Genomic DNA, 15,974 nt, shown 5'->3' on the forward strand with positions numbered 1-15,974 from the left:
AGCTCTTTACTGTGTGCCATCCTCTGTTCTAAACATTTTACGTATTTTAACTCGTTTAATCTCCGCTGAGATTACTCCCATTTTACAGATGAAAAAAGTAAAACAAAGATCCGATGACTTGCCAGATGTCACATCACATCCTCCCTACTACGTCAGATACGAACTTGACCCCGCAGTCAATCTCTGCCACCCTTTTCAACTGCATTTCACGCTGTTCCCCAACTTGCCCCAACAAGTCCGCTGGTCAGTCTGCTGACTCACGCACGAACGGAGCCCATTCTTCCCCTGGGCCTCACACACATGGTCTGTGGCTGTCTCCTCTTCCTTCACATAGCATATTAATCCCACGTATCTGACATGGACAGAATAAGTAAATCCACGGACAGAAAGCAGGCTGGGGCTTACGGGGTTGTTTGCCTCACCCGTTCAGAAAGTACCAACGGCTGTGAGCTTCCGGCTGGATAAAGTCCTTTTCCCTTTTCCTTCCTACCCTCTTCTGGAGCCTAGAAAGAAGGAGTTCTGGGAGGAGGAAACATTTCTACTAAGTGATCTGAGCTTCCAGAAGGAAATTACTGTCTTGACACGGGCAAACCAGCAGGGAAGGTAGAAACATCCCAAAAGCCCGTGGATGGATGGATAAACAGAATGTGGCCCGGCCATACAATGGGAGATTATTAGGCTATGAAAAGGAATTATGTGGTCCCACGGCATGGATAAACCTTAAAAACATTATGCTGAGTGAAAGAAGCCGGGCACAAAAGGCCACCCGGTATACGAAATGTTCAGAATAGACACATCTATGGACTCAGAAAGCAGAAGAGGGGTTGCCAGGGGCTGGGGGCAGGAGAGGATGGAAAGTGACCGCTAATGGGTACAAGGCTTTGGGGGGAGGTTGTTGAAAATGTTCTGAAGTTAGAGGGTGGGGATGGGTGATGGGTACAGAACCTTGCAAATATACGAAGAACCACTGAATTGTACACATTAAAAAGGTGAACATTATTGCACGTAATTTACATCTAGAGAAACATTTAAAAATGAGTCTTGCCCCTTCCACAAAAAAGCAAAAAGAAATGTCCAACACACCACCGCCAAATAAATTGAACCTAAATCAGATCAAACCTGTTGATACGACTACCAGTCTAAAGAAAATACCGGGAACAGACATATTAAAGGACGTTACAGTGGTGAAATTAGCAACATCCAGACAGCATCTCTCTAAGACAAACAATCCCGTTTCATCAAGAAATAAATTTCAGGGCGCCTGGGTGGCTCAGTCAGTTAAGCGTCCACCTTTGACTCAGGTCATGGTCTCACAGTTCGTGAGTTTGAGCCCCACGTCGGGCTCTGTGCTGACGGCTCGGAGCCTGTAGCCTGCTTCGGATTCTGTGTCTCCCTCTCTCTGACCCTCCCCCGTTCATGCTCTGTCTCTCTCTGTCTCAAAAATAAATAAATATTAAAAATTAAAAAAAAAAGAGTGTTATAAAATATTCATAGTCGAGAAATACAGTGTGTGGGACTCTTTTTCCAATTGAATTGTGCTAACACGCCTGGTTTCTGGGACACACTGATTTCTTGATTCTCCTCCCCTTTGTCAACCCTCTCTTGCTCCATCTGAAATTAGTTTATTTTTGGTTTCTCCTGTTTCCTCTCTGTTTCCCACAAGAGCAGCAATCCTGTCTCTCTCATATTGCCGCATCCCACAGGGTTAGCAGAGTCCCTGGCATACATTAAGAGCTAAATACCTATTGAGTAAATGAATGTCAACATAGCTCTTATCATTGCTCTGGTCCTGAGTTTCAGGTCCACATTTCCAGCTGTCACCTAGACGTCTACATCTACACCCAGACCAGGTACCTCCTCCAGGTATCTTTAACGATGATGGTGAGGATAATAGAAGCTTAGAAGCACTGGGGGAGGCCGGCACATACGCGGATTTGTTTAATGATCACAATTACCCTCTGTGATCCCATTTTATAGAGTGGGAAGCTGAGGCCCCGAGAGGCCAAACACCTGGTCAGTGACTACGCCAGGATTAGACCGCAGAGAGGTTCTGGAAGCTTAACCACCAGGCTTGACTGCTTAAAACTTGCTTGCTTAAAACTGTAGCCATTCTCCTGAGCTCACCATCTGGGGTCATCTCAGACTTCTGCCTCCCCCCCCCCCACTCCTTTCCTGCCCCCATCTTAAGTTCAGGCTGCCGGCTGGTATTCTAGTTCTTCAATCCTGGTCCCCTCCCAGATGACTCTCAGCACATCTTTGCTGCCTTTAGGGGAAAACTACCCCAATCTGGACATTCATTATTTATTCCTTCATTCAACACAGGCACCCACTGGGTTGGCTGCATCCCTCCCAGCTGTGGAACCTTAAGCAAGTGGGTTGAATGGTGCCACCCTGCCCCAAAAGATACTTCCGTGTCCCGATCCTGAAAGTGGAGACCTTATTTTGAAAAAATAATCTTTGCAAGTGAATTAAGTTAAGGACCTTGAGATTAGATCATCCTGGGTTGTGCAGATGGGCTCTAAATCCAATGACAGGTGTTCTTATAAGAGACACAAAGAGAAGACAGACATGCATGGAAGGACCACGTGAAAACAGAGGCAGAGACTGGAGGGATGTGGCTACAGACTAAGCATCCCAGAGGCTGGAAGAGACGAGAGGATCCTCCGGAGAGCCTGATCCTGCCAACACCTTGATTTCAGATATCTGGCCTCCAGAACGGTCAGAGAATAAGTTTCTATTGTTTTAAGTCTCCAAGTTTGTGGCAATTTGTTACATCAGCTGCAGGAAGCTAATGCCCCTCCCTGTTTCTCCCTGTCCTTGATTTTGGATGGGGATAATCACATGTCCACCTCACTGGCTTGCTGTGCACAGATCTGACCTCTGGTTTGAGCACTTACCAGCTGCTGGGCCTTGGGCGAGTTATTTGACCTCTCTGTGCCTCCCCCCTTTCCTCATTTGTAAAAAACAAGGATAATACTTCCTAGGATGCTGTGAGGAAGCAGTTCTCAAACTCTCTGGTCTCAGAGACCCTTTTCCAAGGGCACTCTTAAAAACTACTGAAGACCCTAAAGAGATTTCATTACGTGGGTTATATCTATGAATATCTACTGTAATTGGAAATGTAAACTAATGTTTTTAAAAATACTGGTTAACTCAAAAGCAGTTACATGACATTTTAACATGCATATATTTTTTTTCAATGTCTATTTATTTTTGAGAGAAAGAGACAGAGAGAGCGCAAGCAGGGAGGGGCAGAGAGCGGAGACACAGAATCCAATCCAGGCTCCAAGCTCTGAGCTGTCAGCACAGAGTCCCCCACACGGGGCTGGAACTCACCAACTGTGAGATCATGACCTGAGCCAAAGTGGGATGCTTAACCGACTGGGCCACCCAGATGCCCCTTAACATGCATATTTTAAAAAAAAAAAAATAACTCTGCTCCAAAACAAAATACTGGCAACGGTGGCATTGTTTCGTATTTTTGCAAATCTCTTTAATGTCTAGCTCATTATAAGAGAGCTGGATCCTCACATCTGCTTCTGCATGTTCAGTGGATTGTGATAGGCTGTTTTGTGTTACATATACTAAGAACATCTTGCCGCAGATTGATACAAAACTAGCAAAAGGGACAACCTCCTAGAGACCCTCTGGGTACCGGAGAACCCCAGTGGCCATTAGGCCACACTCTGAGAACCCATCGGGTATGGATTAAATGAGGCAATATAATATTTAGTTGTAAAGCACTTAGAATTTAAAGCTGACGTCCAATACATTTGCAACTTAAAAAATATTTTTAGGGGCGCCTGGGTGGCGCAGTTGGTTAAGCGTCCGACTTCAGCCAGGTCACGATCTCGCGGTCCGGGAGTTCGAGCCCCGCGTCGGGCTCTGGGCTGATGGCTCAGAGCCTGGAGCCTGTTTCCGATTCTGTGTCTCCCTCTCTCTCTGCCCCTCGCCCGTTCATGCTCTGTCTCTCTCTGTCCCAAAAATAAATAAAAACGTTGAAAAAAATTTAAAAAAAAAAAAATATTTTTAATCAATAATGTGCCAGGTTGGTGTGGGTTTTAGGATAAGGGTGTTAAAGTTCTTTTTCTCTTTCTTTCCTTCTTTCTTTTTTTTCTTTCTTTCTTTCTTTCTTTCTTTCTTTCTTTCTTTCTTTCTTTCTTTCTTTCTTTCTTTCTTTCTTTCCCTCTCTCTCTCTCTCTCTCTCTCTCTCTCTCTCTCTCTCTCTCTTTCTTCCATGCCTCCAAAGAGCTCACAGTCTCATGGGGGAGGCGTATGTGTAACCACACCGTTAAAACTCTGTGTAAGGAGCAATTGTATAGAAGACAGCGGGTTGTGGGAACGCAGAGGAGGGTCCATAAGCCATGCGTGGCGGCGGGAAGAATGGGAGGGCCGGTGGCTTCAGGAAAGGCTCTTCTGGGGGCGGGGTGTCCGATGGACCAGGGGACTTAGGTCAAAAAGGAGAGGCGGCTTGGACAAGAAAACTCGCGGTGCTGAGATCCAAACCCCGGCCTCACCTCCTCTGTGAAGCGGTGTTTATGTCACGAGGAACTGCTAAATGGACGTGGCTCTGCGGGCGGGGCCGGCCGGCGGCTTCGGGGGCAGGGGACCCCTCCACCCTTCCCTCGGCCCCTCTCGGGCGCCTGGGCTGGAGCGCAGGGCCCGGCGCCGCCAGCTCCGCCCGTAGCTGGGTCTACGGGCTGGGGAGCTGGGGGGGCTGGGGGGTGGTCCTCGCTCTCTCCCCAGGATGGGCCCCATCCCGGAGTCCACCTCTCGACCCCTCCATTCCGCTCCACCGCCGGGGCCGCCGCCCGGCGCGGCGAACCGTCCCCAGACGAGCCTCCCCCACCGCCCCGTCCCCCTCCCCCTCTCCTCCGGGCTAGCCTCGACCCCTCCCCGGCGGCAGTGGGAGAGGAGGAGCCAGGACCGGGCCGGAGGAGGGGGCGGCGCGCCCGGACGCTCGGGGGGCGCGGAGGAGGAAGGTCCCGCGGGGCCGGGGGGAGGGTGTGTGGCACGGGGGCCGGCGAGCGGGGGGAGGGGGCCGCCCAGTCGGCGGGTCGCGGAACGGGGCCCGCGGGGACCCGGGCGCCCTCGGGCGGCGGAAGCCGGGCGCGCCCCTCGCCAGGCCGGGATCGGGGCGGGGCGCGCGGCATCCCCGCGGGGGGAGCCGGTCACCGGGTCTCGCCGCCACCAAAGTTTCCCGGAGGAGCCGCGGCCGCCCTTCCTTCCCCGGCCCCGGGCGTGGGGGCGACCCCCGGGCGAGAACTGTTTCCGAGGGCGACCGGGCCCCGTCTCCGGCTAGACCCCGCGCCTCCATTGCGCCCAACTCGGATTCCCAACTTGGGAGGCGCCGCGGGCCTGCGCACGCGCGCCTTCCTCGCCGCCGCCGCCGCCGCCGCCGCCGCCGCCGCCGCCGCCGCCGCCGCCGCCGCCGCCTCCTCCCGCCGGGGAGCAGGCTCCGGGCCGAGCCGCGCGCCGAGACTCGCCCCCCGCGCGCCGCCCTCCGGCTCGCGGTCCGCCGCCCCCGCCCATGCGGACGCCCGCCCGCCGCCCGGTGCGCCCTCGCCCGAGGGCCAGCTGAGCGCGGACCGCCCGCGGCGGCGCGAGGTGGGCCCGGCCCGGCGCTGCCCTCGACAGCGGCAAGTTTGGGAGTTGCACTAGTTTGCGGGGTGGGGGAGAGGCCGGGCGGGGGGCCATGGAGGAGGACCGGGGGTCGTCGCTGGCGGCCGAGTCGGCGCTGGAGAAGAACGTGGCGGAGCTGACCGTCATGGACGTGTACGACATCGCGTCGCTCGTGGGCCACGAGTTCGAGCGGGTCATCGACCAGCACGGCTGCGAGGCCATCGCGCGCCTCATGCCCAAGGTCGTGCGTGTCCTGGAGATCCTGGAGGTGCTGGTCAGCCGCCACCACGTCGCGCCTGAGCTGGACGAGCTGCGCCTGGAGCTGGACCGTCTGCGCCTGGAGAGGATGGACCGCATCGAGAAGGAGCGCAAGCACCAGAAGGTGGGCAGCGGCCCCAGTCTGCCCATCCGGGGGATGGGGCCGCTGGGACCCAAGGGCCCTTCAGCATCCCGCAGCTGTAGGCGCACACGTTTGTGTCTGCAGGGACTAGACGAGGAGAGAGACCCGACTGGATGAGAGAGGGAGGGAGGGAGGCCCCTGGCCCTCTTTTGTCCAGCCAGCGCCACCTGGCATATACCACCTCAGAGATTAGGGCAGTCCTTTGGAGTCAGACCTGAGTTCCAGTCCCACCTTTACCGTCTAATAGCTGTGTGACCTTGGGTAAGTTACTTAACCTCTCTGTGCTTTATTTCCTCGCATGTCAAATGGTGATAGTAATAAGACCCACCTCATTAAGAATTAAGTGTGATATATCTAAAGCGCATAGATGATATCATTTTCCAGAAATGAAATAAGCCCTCTGCCCTTCAGTCAGGCCCCTTTCTTCTTCTCATCCCCAACCCCCCCCCCCCCCCCCCCCCCCCCCCCCGTAGCAAAGGGGATGTGACCTCCAGCCGCCCAGCTCATCAACCCCCAGACTCTGGGTTTCTATTTGCGAATTGTTCCCAGAATTCCTTCTAATTTATGAAACTGAAGTGCTTTCCCCTCCTTGATTTTATCTTTAATCTTCACAGAACTCTCAGAGGCAGGAATTATCTTCGTTTTACAAATGAAGAAAATTGGGGGAGGGGGGATTTGCCCCAAATTAGTGCTGAGAGAATCCCAGGGCAGTGGAGGTAACTCTGGTGCCTCTTCCCCACCCAGGGGATAGGACACGATTTGGGGCAGCTTTAAGCTAAGCCTCTGCCCTGTGAACAAGAATTCCTCGGAGTGCATGAATCAGGGCCTCTCTACTGGACTGGGAGTCTAGACAAGGTGCCTGGGGAAAAGGAAGTGGGAGATGTGTGGTTTCCTGCCCCAACCTCAGGCCAGGGAAGCTTCTGTCAGACCCTTTGGACAGAGAATAGGAGGAAACGCCTTTCCTAGGAGCAATCAGGGTGCCTGAGGGGGCTCTGGCTTGCTGTGTGGCCTCAGGAAATGTACTTGGCCTCTCTGAACCTCTCTGGCAGGCCATGACCTATTGTGTTTCAAGGAAAATAACCCAGACTGTGTATGTAGTCTTAACCTGGGGGCAGAACTGGCAGTGGTTAAGAGCACTAGTGTTTGGGAGGTTTGACAGTGTTTGTCCTCATAGGTCCCGGTGCCCTGAGGTCAGCAAGGAAACTCAAGCTCCCAAGTGTTAGGCAACATTTCCAAGATCGTACTCGGAGCTTGAAAATGCCCCAGCCCTGTAATTCATGTCAAGTTCCCAGGGACTTTGGAGCCAGACAGCCTGGCTTCACACCCTGCCACTGTGTGATCTTAGGCAAGTCAGCTCACCTCTCTGTGCCTCAGTTTCCTCAGCTGTAAATGGGGATAATAGTACTCCTCTCATAGGGTTGTGGTGAGAATTGAAGGGTTGGTTAACTTCCATAAAGTGTTTGGGACAAGGCGTGGCCCATTGTGAGGGCCTTACAAGTGTTAGCTGTTGTCTTTAGGCCTGGATAGGCTTTCAGTGAGGTGTTCGTGGTCTGATACTGGGGAGCCCACTCCCAATCTCTTTTAGAGAGTCAGGGGAAAGGATCTTTGAAATCCCCTCGTGTGGCTGCCAAGGGGCTTAGCCCGGGTCACACAGAAGTCCCAGCGCCTCTGTTCCCACCCTTGACGTTGGAATTCTGCAGCAGCTGGGCTGGGGGACATCCTTGGGAGCCATCAGAGGCCGCTAGGCTTGGAGTCAGATGGCATTCCCAGCCAGCTGCACTTGTCACTTCTGGACCTCCGTCAGCCAGGAAGTAAACCCCAGCATGCTCAGAGCTGAGGCTTGTTTGTAAACACTGAGGATGATCTCTCCTAAATCAGAGGGCAAAACCCTCTTCCCATCCCAGCCCCTTGTTTACTTTTCTTTGTATTCTTGGGATCAAGAGAGACTTCTCTGGGGTTTTTTTTTCTCTCGTGGTCTCAAAGGCTCTTCAAGGTGTTATTTCCACAAAAATCTTCCTAACATGTCCTTGGTCTTATCGGTTTGTTCATTCCTCCCTCTTTTTTCTGCCTCACCCCCCTCCCTCTCTCTCTCTCAGCACAACGCGTGCACCCTGTCTTCCGCCAACTCCTCCCCTGAGCATACCCCCCCCCCCGCCCCCAGATTTAGTCAGTTCTGCTCATCACACAGACTCAGGCCACAGTCTTGACATGTTCTGTCTATCTGGTTACTCAGTCTGCAACCCCGTTGATGGGCCACAGCATGCAAAGTGCCCTCCTAAGTGACATGGGCAGTGCAGAGACTAGGAAAGCTGGATCCTCATCTCAGGCAGTGGGTGGGTAACTGGGAAGACAGGAAAAATACCAACAGGCTTAGAAAGCAGTGGCTGTGCGGATACAGTTGTCTATATTGTTAACAGGATATGCTGTTCATTTGCTCATTCAACAGATGTATTTATCCGGCACCTGCTATGAACTGGGCACTGTTCTGGGCACTGGGGAGACAGCAGTGACCACAGTAGATGAGGTCTTTGGACCTGACTTTCTTGGACCTGACTTTCTAGTTCAGGGCTGTCCATAGAAATATTATGTGGTGGGGGTGGGGGATGCCCGGGGTGGCTCAGTTGGTTAAATGACTGACTCCTGATTTCAGCTCAGGTCATGGTTCATGAGATCGAGCCCCATATTGGGCTATGAACTGACAGTGTGGAGTCCGCTTGGGATTCTCTGTCTCCCTCTCTCTCTGCCCCTCCCCGACTCGTGCACACACACTCACTCTCTCTCTCAAAATAAATAAATAAACTTAAAAAATAATATTATGTGACTTGTCACGTTAATAAAAAGACACAGATGAGGTTAAAAAAATTTTGATATCAAACCAAGACTTTGCAAAGTATTATTTCTGCATGTAATCAACATAAAAATTATTTTTTATTGAGATATAATTGACATATAACATTGTATTAGTTTTAGGTTACAGCATAATTTTTTTTAAATGTAATTTTTTTAATGTTTATTTATTTATTTATTTATTTATTTTTTAATTTTTTTTTTTTCAACGTTTATTTATTTTTGGGACAGAGAGAGACACAGCATGAACGGGGGAGGGGCAGAGAGAGAGGGAGACACAGAATCGGAAACAGGCTCCAGGCTCCGAGCCATCAGCCCAGAGCCCGACGCGGGGCTCGAACTCACGGACCGCGAGATCGTGACCTGGCTGAAGTCGGACGCTTAACCGACTGCGCCACCCAGGCGCCCCTAATGTTTATTTATTTTTGAGACAGAGGGAGACAGAGCGCGAGTGGGGGAGGGGCAGAGAGAGAGGAAGACACAGAATCTGAAACAGGCTCCAGGCTCTGAGCTGTCAGCACAGAGCCCGATGCGGGGCTCGAACCCACGAACTGTGAGATCATGACCTGAGCCAGTCAGACGCTCAACTGACTGAGCCACCCAGGTGCCCCGCATAATTTTTAAAAAATGTTTATTTTGAGAAAGAAAGAGGGCAGGGGTGGGGCCTAGAGAGAGGGAGAAAGAGAGAATCCAGAGCAGACTCCTTAATGCAAAAGCAGAGCCTGATGCAGGGCTCGATCCCATCTACTGCAAGATCACGAGCTGAGCCGAAATCAAAGAATTGGACAAGCCCAACCAACTGAGCCACCCAGGCGCCCCTAGGTGTGCAGCATAATGATTTGATATTTATGTGTATTGTGACATTTACCATCCATCACCTCACATAGTTACTCAAATAATTATTAAATAGGTATTTTGCATTTTTTCCCTATGTCTTTGAAATCTGATGTGTGTTTAACCCTGTTGCACGTGCTAGTTCAGACCAGCCACAGTTCAAGTGCTCAGCAGCCACATGTGGCTTGTGGCTACTCTATTGGATGGTGCAATTCTAGTGTAAGGAGATAGGTATTTTTTAAAGTTTTAAAATTTTCGGCTTGTGATAAGTGCCATGAAAAAAATAAAAGACTGATACGAAAGAGACTGACTAGGATGGGACAGTCAGGAAGGCTTCCCTGAGGAGGTGACATCTGGGCTGAGATCGGAATGAAGTGTGGGTACCCTCCACAGAGGGAGCTGGGGGAGGGGCGTCCTAGGCAGACACCACAAGTGCAAAGGCCCTGTGGTAGGAACGGGCTTGGTGTGTTCAAGGAACACAAAGAAGGCCAGCATGGTTAGGACAGAGTGAGTAAGGAATAACGGTGGGGGATGAGGTCAGGGAGGTGGACGGGTCTGATTATACTGGACTCAGTAGGCCCACATAAGGAGTTTGAAGACTATTAGTCCTGAGAAGGCAAAGGAGGCGATCAATCAGGGGTGACTTCCTGGGAGAGCCTTTTAGCTGGTGTGGAGGCAAGATTAAATTTGCTGCGGTCAGCTCAGAGGCAAGAGCCACATGCTGCCCTGTGCCCCCTTTGAGGGAAGGAAAAAAAACCACCCTGAGGGTTAAAGTCTGTATTCATCTATTGCTGCCGTAACAAATTACCACAAACGTACTGGCTCGAGGTAACACAGTTTTGTTAGGATAATGCAGAATATGCTATTTATGGGTCACACCAATACGGATAATGCTGGATAAAACGCCGGAGCTCAAAAATCAGAAAAGGGTTTCGCTGCGTTAAAACCAAGGTGTCAGACAATTCATTTCTTCCGACAACTTTCAGGGAGGGAGAATCCACTTCCTTGCCTTTTCCAGCTTTTGGAGGCCACCGCGTTTCTTCGCTTTTGGCTCCTTCCTCCACCCTCACAGCCAACAGAGTACTGTTTTCAAATCTCTAGCTCTGACTTCTGTCGCCACGTCATCTCTGACTCTGACCCTCCTGCCTCCCTCTTTCGCCTGTGAGGACCCTTTGATTACGTTGGGTCCGCGGGATAACCCAGGAGACTCCCCATCTCAGCGTCCTTAAGTTAACACCTGCCAAATTGCTGCGTGAGGTCACATAGTCTCGGGTTCCAGGGACTGGGATGTGCACGTCTTTGGGGGCCGCTGTTCTGCCTACCGCAGTCAGTTACACTTGAGCGTTGCCCACTGGGACCCTCTGTGCTCAGCCTGTGCCAGATGCGAGCAGGGAAGAACCAGCTAGAAGAGCCTGTCTCTGCTTCCGGCCCACACCTGCGCGTGCGAAGGCCGCATGCCTGCTCTGTCATGCCACCACCGCTTCCGCCCTCTGGCCCTACCCTTCCCCTCCCTTGGTGACCTTGAACAGCTGTGCGAATACTTAGTTATTACCTCTCATTCCCCCAGTGCAGCAGACTTCCTGACAAAGGAGATGGGGATTTAGGAATGTATTTAAAAGATGAACGGAGGCCGTGTTTACCCGGCCTTGGGCCGGCTTGTGACAGGCCGTAGGAGGAACAGAAACCGGCAAACACATCTTTAGCATTTTCTGGGACCTGGGCACCATTCCAACCATTGACATAATCCTCATGACAGCCCTCAGAGGTAGATATGACACTATTTTCCACATTTCCAAGATACCCAAAGATTCAGTAACTTCTCGAGCATCAGCTAGTAAGGGGCAGAAACAAGATTCAAACAGGCCAACAGGCTTCGGTATCTATGCTTTCAGCTGGCATTATGTCCCGCAACAGCGACCGTGCTCTGTTTAGTTTCTGGTTTTACAGCAGACTTTTTTTTTTAACGTTTATTTATTTTTGAGAGACAGAGACAGAGCGTGAGCGGGTGAGGGACAGAGAGGGAGACACAGAATCAGAAGCAGGCTCCAGGCTCCGAGCTGTCAGCACAGAGCCCGACGCGGGGCTCGAACCCACGAACCGCGAGATCATGACCTGAGCCGACGTCGGACGCTTAACCGACTGAACCACCCAGGCGCCCCAGAATTAAACACTTTAAATGGGTGAACTGAGGGCGCCTGCGTGGCTCAGTCGTTTGAGCGTCCGACGTCGGCTCAGGTCATGATCTCACGGTTCGTGGGTTCGAGCCCCGCGTCGGGCTCTGTGCTGACAGCTCGGAGCCTGGAGCCTGCTTTGAATTCTGTGTCTCCCTCTCTCTCTGCCCCTCCCCTGCTCATGCTGTCTCTCTCTGTCTCTCAAAAATAAATAAATGTAAAAAAAAAAAAAACTTTTTTAATTAAAAAAAAAAAGTATATAATTCAGCGGTCTTGGGTCTATTCACAGAGCTGTGTAACTTTCAGTAGAATCAATTTTAGGATATTTTCATTACTTCGAAAAGAAAACCCATACCCATGAGCGGTCATTCACTTCTCATTTCCCCACCAACCCTCCAACCCTAGACGGGTGCCAGTCTGCTTTGTGTCTCTGTGGATTTACCTGTTCTGGATACTTCCCATCAGTGGAATCATACACTGTGTGGCCTGACTGCCTTCACTTAGGAGCATGTTTTCAAGGTCCATGCATGTTGTTCTTCAACTGATGGACATTTGGGTTGTTTTCTTGCTCTCGGCCCTTGTGAAGAATGCTGCTGTGAACATTCGCATACAGGTCTTTGTGTGGACATGGGTTTTCATTTCTCTCTTTTTTTTGAATGTTTATTTATTTTCAAGAGAGACAGAGACAGAGAGCAAGCAGGCGAGGGGCGGAGAGAGAGGGAGACCAGAATCCGGAGCAGCTCCAGGCTCTGAGCTGTCAGCACAGGGCCCGACGCGGGGCTCGAACCCACAAACCACGAGCTCATGACCTGAACCGAAGTTGGGTGCTTAACCAACTGAGCCACCCAGGCACCCCTGGTTTTCATTTCTCTTGGGCAGATCCTTGGATTGGAATTGCTGGTCACATGGTACCTGTTTCTCTTACTAAGGGGCTGCCAGACTGTTCCCCACAGTGGCTGCACCAGTCCGTGTGCTCACCAGCAAGGCTTGAGGGCTCCAGCTTTCTCTCATCCTTGTCAACCAACACTGATCATCTCTTTCCTTGATTACAGCCCCTCCCAAAATAACTTCAATAGACTGATCTTAGTTATCTTCACGTCAACCCTGCGAGTCTAGATGATGGCTCCCCCACTAACGGAAACTGAGGCTCGGAGGGGTGAAGCGAGTTGGTTGCCCAGGACCGCTTCAAGAGACGCCTGTGTCAGAGACACAAGGAGTGCTGGGGCCCGGGGGCATCCCCGGGGGTCTTTGCAGCTTCTTTCTCCCTTGGAGAGAGGTCTGTCCTCACTCAGGGTCTACCCACAGATCAGGGCCGCAACCTGCCCAGAGAGGTTGGGGGCGTTAGGGCCCCTGTGGCCCGGGGCCGCTCATCGGCGCTGTCGGTCTGTCTAGATAGTTAGGAGGTATGGTTGTAGCCCAGTCGGGTCCTGGCAGCACGAATGCGGGCCTTGCCCAGAGGAAGGGCACCTTCTGTCTCTTGCACATGGACTAGTGGCGGCCTTGTTCTCGGTGCCCCAAAGCCCAGGCAGGCCCGGGCTGCTCCCGAGGGAGGGGGGTGAGGCCACCGCCCCGGGCAGGCTGTGACCCCACGGCCGGCCCGTCGCTTTCGCAGGAGCTGGAGCTGGTGGAGGACGTGTGGCGGGGGGAGGCGCAGGACCTCCTCTCTCAGATTGCCCAGCTGCAGGAGGAAAACAAGCAGCTCCTGACCAACCTCTCGCACAAAGACGCCAGCTTCTCGGAGGAGGAGTTCCAGAAGCACGAAGGTAGGAGGAGGGGCCAGCCCGGGAGGTCAGGGGAAGGCTGCTCCCACCGTGATCGCCCACCTCCTCGGTAGCAGTCATGGTCACGGTCCCCGAGTGAGGGAGGGCGCGTGCTGGGTCCCAGAGCCTTTTGTCTCGTGTGGTTCCTGTCACTCTGCCTGGGAGAGAACGTGTAGCCCTGCTTTACAGAAGGTGAAACTGAGGTTCGTTCAGCGGATTGTCATGGGTTCCTCCCTTTCGAGGCTCCGTTCTAGGCACAGGGGACACACAGTGGACAAGACGAAGCCCTTGCCCTCGTGAAGCTTGTGTTCTAGGGCTGGGGAGGGCTAGATGATAACCACGTAAACCAGTAGATGGCATGGTTCCAGATGGTGACCAGGCCTCTGGAAGAACCCGACCTGGGGGTGTGATAGAGGTGATTTGGTGGGGGGCTTCTTTAGATGAAGCGATCAAGGAAGGCCTCTCTGACAAGGTGACACTGGAGCCCTAGTGAAGTGATGGAGTGAGCAACGCCAATATCTTGGGAGAGAAGCAAGTTCAAAGGCCCTGGGGCACGCGTTCTGTAAACCCAGGAGGGCCAGTGTAACAGGAGAAGGTGATCGAGGACAAAGGTGGTTAAAGATGAGGTCAGAGGGGTCAGCAGGGTCGGATCACATAGCCCCTGAGAGACGAAGGTTTGGATTTTATTCCAAGTGTGCGGGAAAGCGACTGGACTCTTGCCATGGGCACACGTTGAACGATGAATGACTGAGGGTGGTAAACCAGATCTGAATGACACTTGAGCCCCTAAACTGTCATTCACCCTGCAAGCAGTTATCTGGACCCTTCACTCCAGGCCCTCTGCTGCTTTTGGGGATGCAAAGACAGACATGGGATATGCTCTGAGCCCCCGTGGGCCTGCGTCAGCTCTGTTCTCCCCTGGAGCCTCCTTCCTAAACAGAGGCTGCCTGTTGTCCCAGGAATGTCAGACCTCTCTCTTCCTCTTGAAGAAACTCCCTGGGGACCCACACAAGCCCTCCCGCCTCCCCCTGTTCGATGGGGTGAGAGATGGACTTGCATGGGGGCTGAAGTTCAGAACCATAGTTACGCCTCTGTGAGATTAAAGTAGCAGCACACTGATACGGACTGTAGGTGCTGCAATTCTGTTTTCTTTGGGTTTCCTGTGTTGACATGCGTATCGTGCAATGAAAGCAAAAGTCTTAGTGGTTAGAAGGATTGGCTCCAGAGCCAGACTGCCCAGGTGTGAATCCTAACCCAAGACTTACCTCCTAAGTGACTTTGACCAAGTCACTTGATCTTTGTGTGCCTAAGTTGCTCTCCGCGTGAAAAATGGCAGAAACACTGTGTGTCACTCTTAAGGTTGTTGTGACAATTCGGTGAATTAGTATCTGTAGTTTGCTTAGAACAGTACCTGGTACGTACACACAGCAAGTGTCAGCTGTTATTCCTGAATTTCTGTTACCTAGTCCAAACTCCTTATTGAACAAATGAGAAAAATTGAGGCTGAGAGAGGGGCAGTGAGGTGCCCAAGGTCATACAGCAAGTTAGTGGTGAAGTCAGGACTGGAGCTTGAGTCTGCCAAAGCAGCCCCCTCCCCCCCACCCCACCCCCCAAAGAAGGCTTGTACCTCTCTGGGACCTCTTGATCTCAGGCCACCAAATGGGAATCGTGCCCAGCCCCAGAGATTGGGCCACTGTGATATTCTAGTGCCCAGGCGCTGACAGTTCTGGACAGAACACTGTTTATTCATTGACCCTTTGTAAACTCGTTTATCACTGAAGTGCCTGCTCTCTGCCTGGTGCTCTGGCTGGATTGCCATGTTGGAGGCCAAGAGGCACCTGCTAGGGCCCGAATCTCCCGTCCACAATGCCAGAGGGGGCAGGGATGGAAGAGTGCGGCCGAAGGAAAACTATTATTCTACTTACAACACTCTGACCCAGATGTGTGGGGTATTTTTTCCCCACACCAACCAATTTTCCAGGCACCAGCTGTGTGTCCTAGAATTTAATTCAGTTGTGACACTGTCTACCCCAGAGTTAGCATCAGACTCCACAAGTTGAAGGTTCAGTCCCACGAGACCGCCCCCACTTCAGGTGTCCTTTGCAGGCGATGGGTCCCCAGGATACCCACATTTCTATCCACCCTGGCTGCAAAGTCACAGGTTCCCACAACCAGCCCCCACAAGCTCAGTACTTTTCTGGAACGGCTTACAGAACTCAGAGACACACTATTACTGGTTTATAAAGGATACAAAGGATATCATAAAGGACTCAGATGAATAACCAGATGAAGAAGGGTACCTAGGGTGAGGTCTGAAAGGGGTCCAAGCTCAGCGATTCC

At 52.2% G+C, this 15,974-nt stretch overlaps 1 protein-coding gene across 7 annotated transcripts in view; it reads left to right on the forward strand.

The window, feature by feature from the left end:
• The first annotated feature begins 5,695 nt into the window (after positions 1 to 5,695).
• The window catches only part of RILPL1 (Rab interacting lysosomal protein like 1), a 39,559-nt gene continuing 29,280 nt past the window's right edge, over positions 5,696 to 15,974 (forward strand). For all 7 annotated transcript variants that reach the window (XR_006293850.1, XR_006293851.1, XM_043557395.1 and 4 more), the window contains exons 1-2: positions 5,696 to 6,004; positions 13,487 to 13,637. Coding sequence is in view for 5 of the 7 variants with exons in the window: in XM_043557395.1 (XP_043413330.1) it covers positions 5,696 to 6,004; positions 13,487 to 13,637 (460 nt within the window). In the remaining 2 variants the exon portion in view is untranslated. The remainder of the gene's footprint in view (positions 6,005 to 13,486; positions 13,638 to 15,974) is intronic.

The sequence above is a fragment of the Prionailurus bengalensis genome, chromosome D3 (assembly GCF_016509475.1).
Source record: "Prionailurus bengalensis isolate Pbe53 chromosome D3, Fcat_Pben_1.1_paternal_pri, whole genome shotgun sequence".
NCBI classification, from domain to species: Eukaryota; Metazoa; Chordata; class Mammalia; order Carnivora; family Felidae; genus Prionailurus; species Prionailurus bengalensis.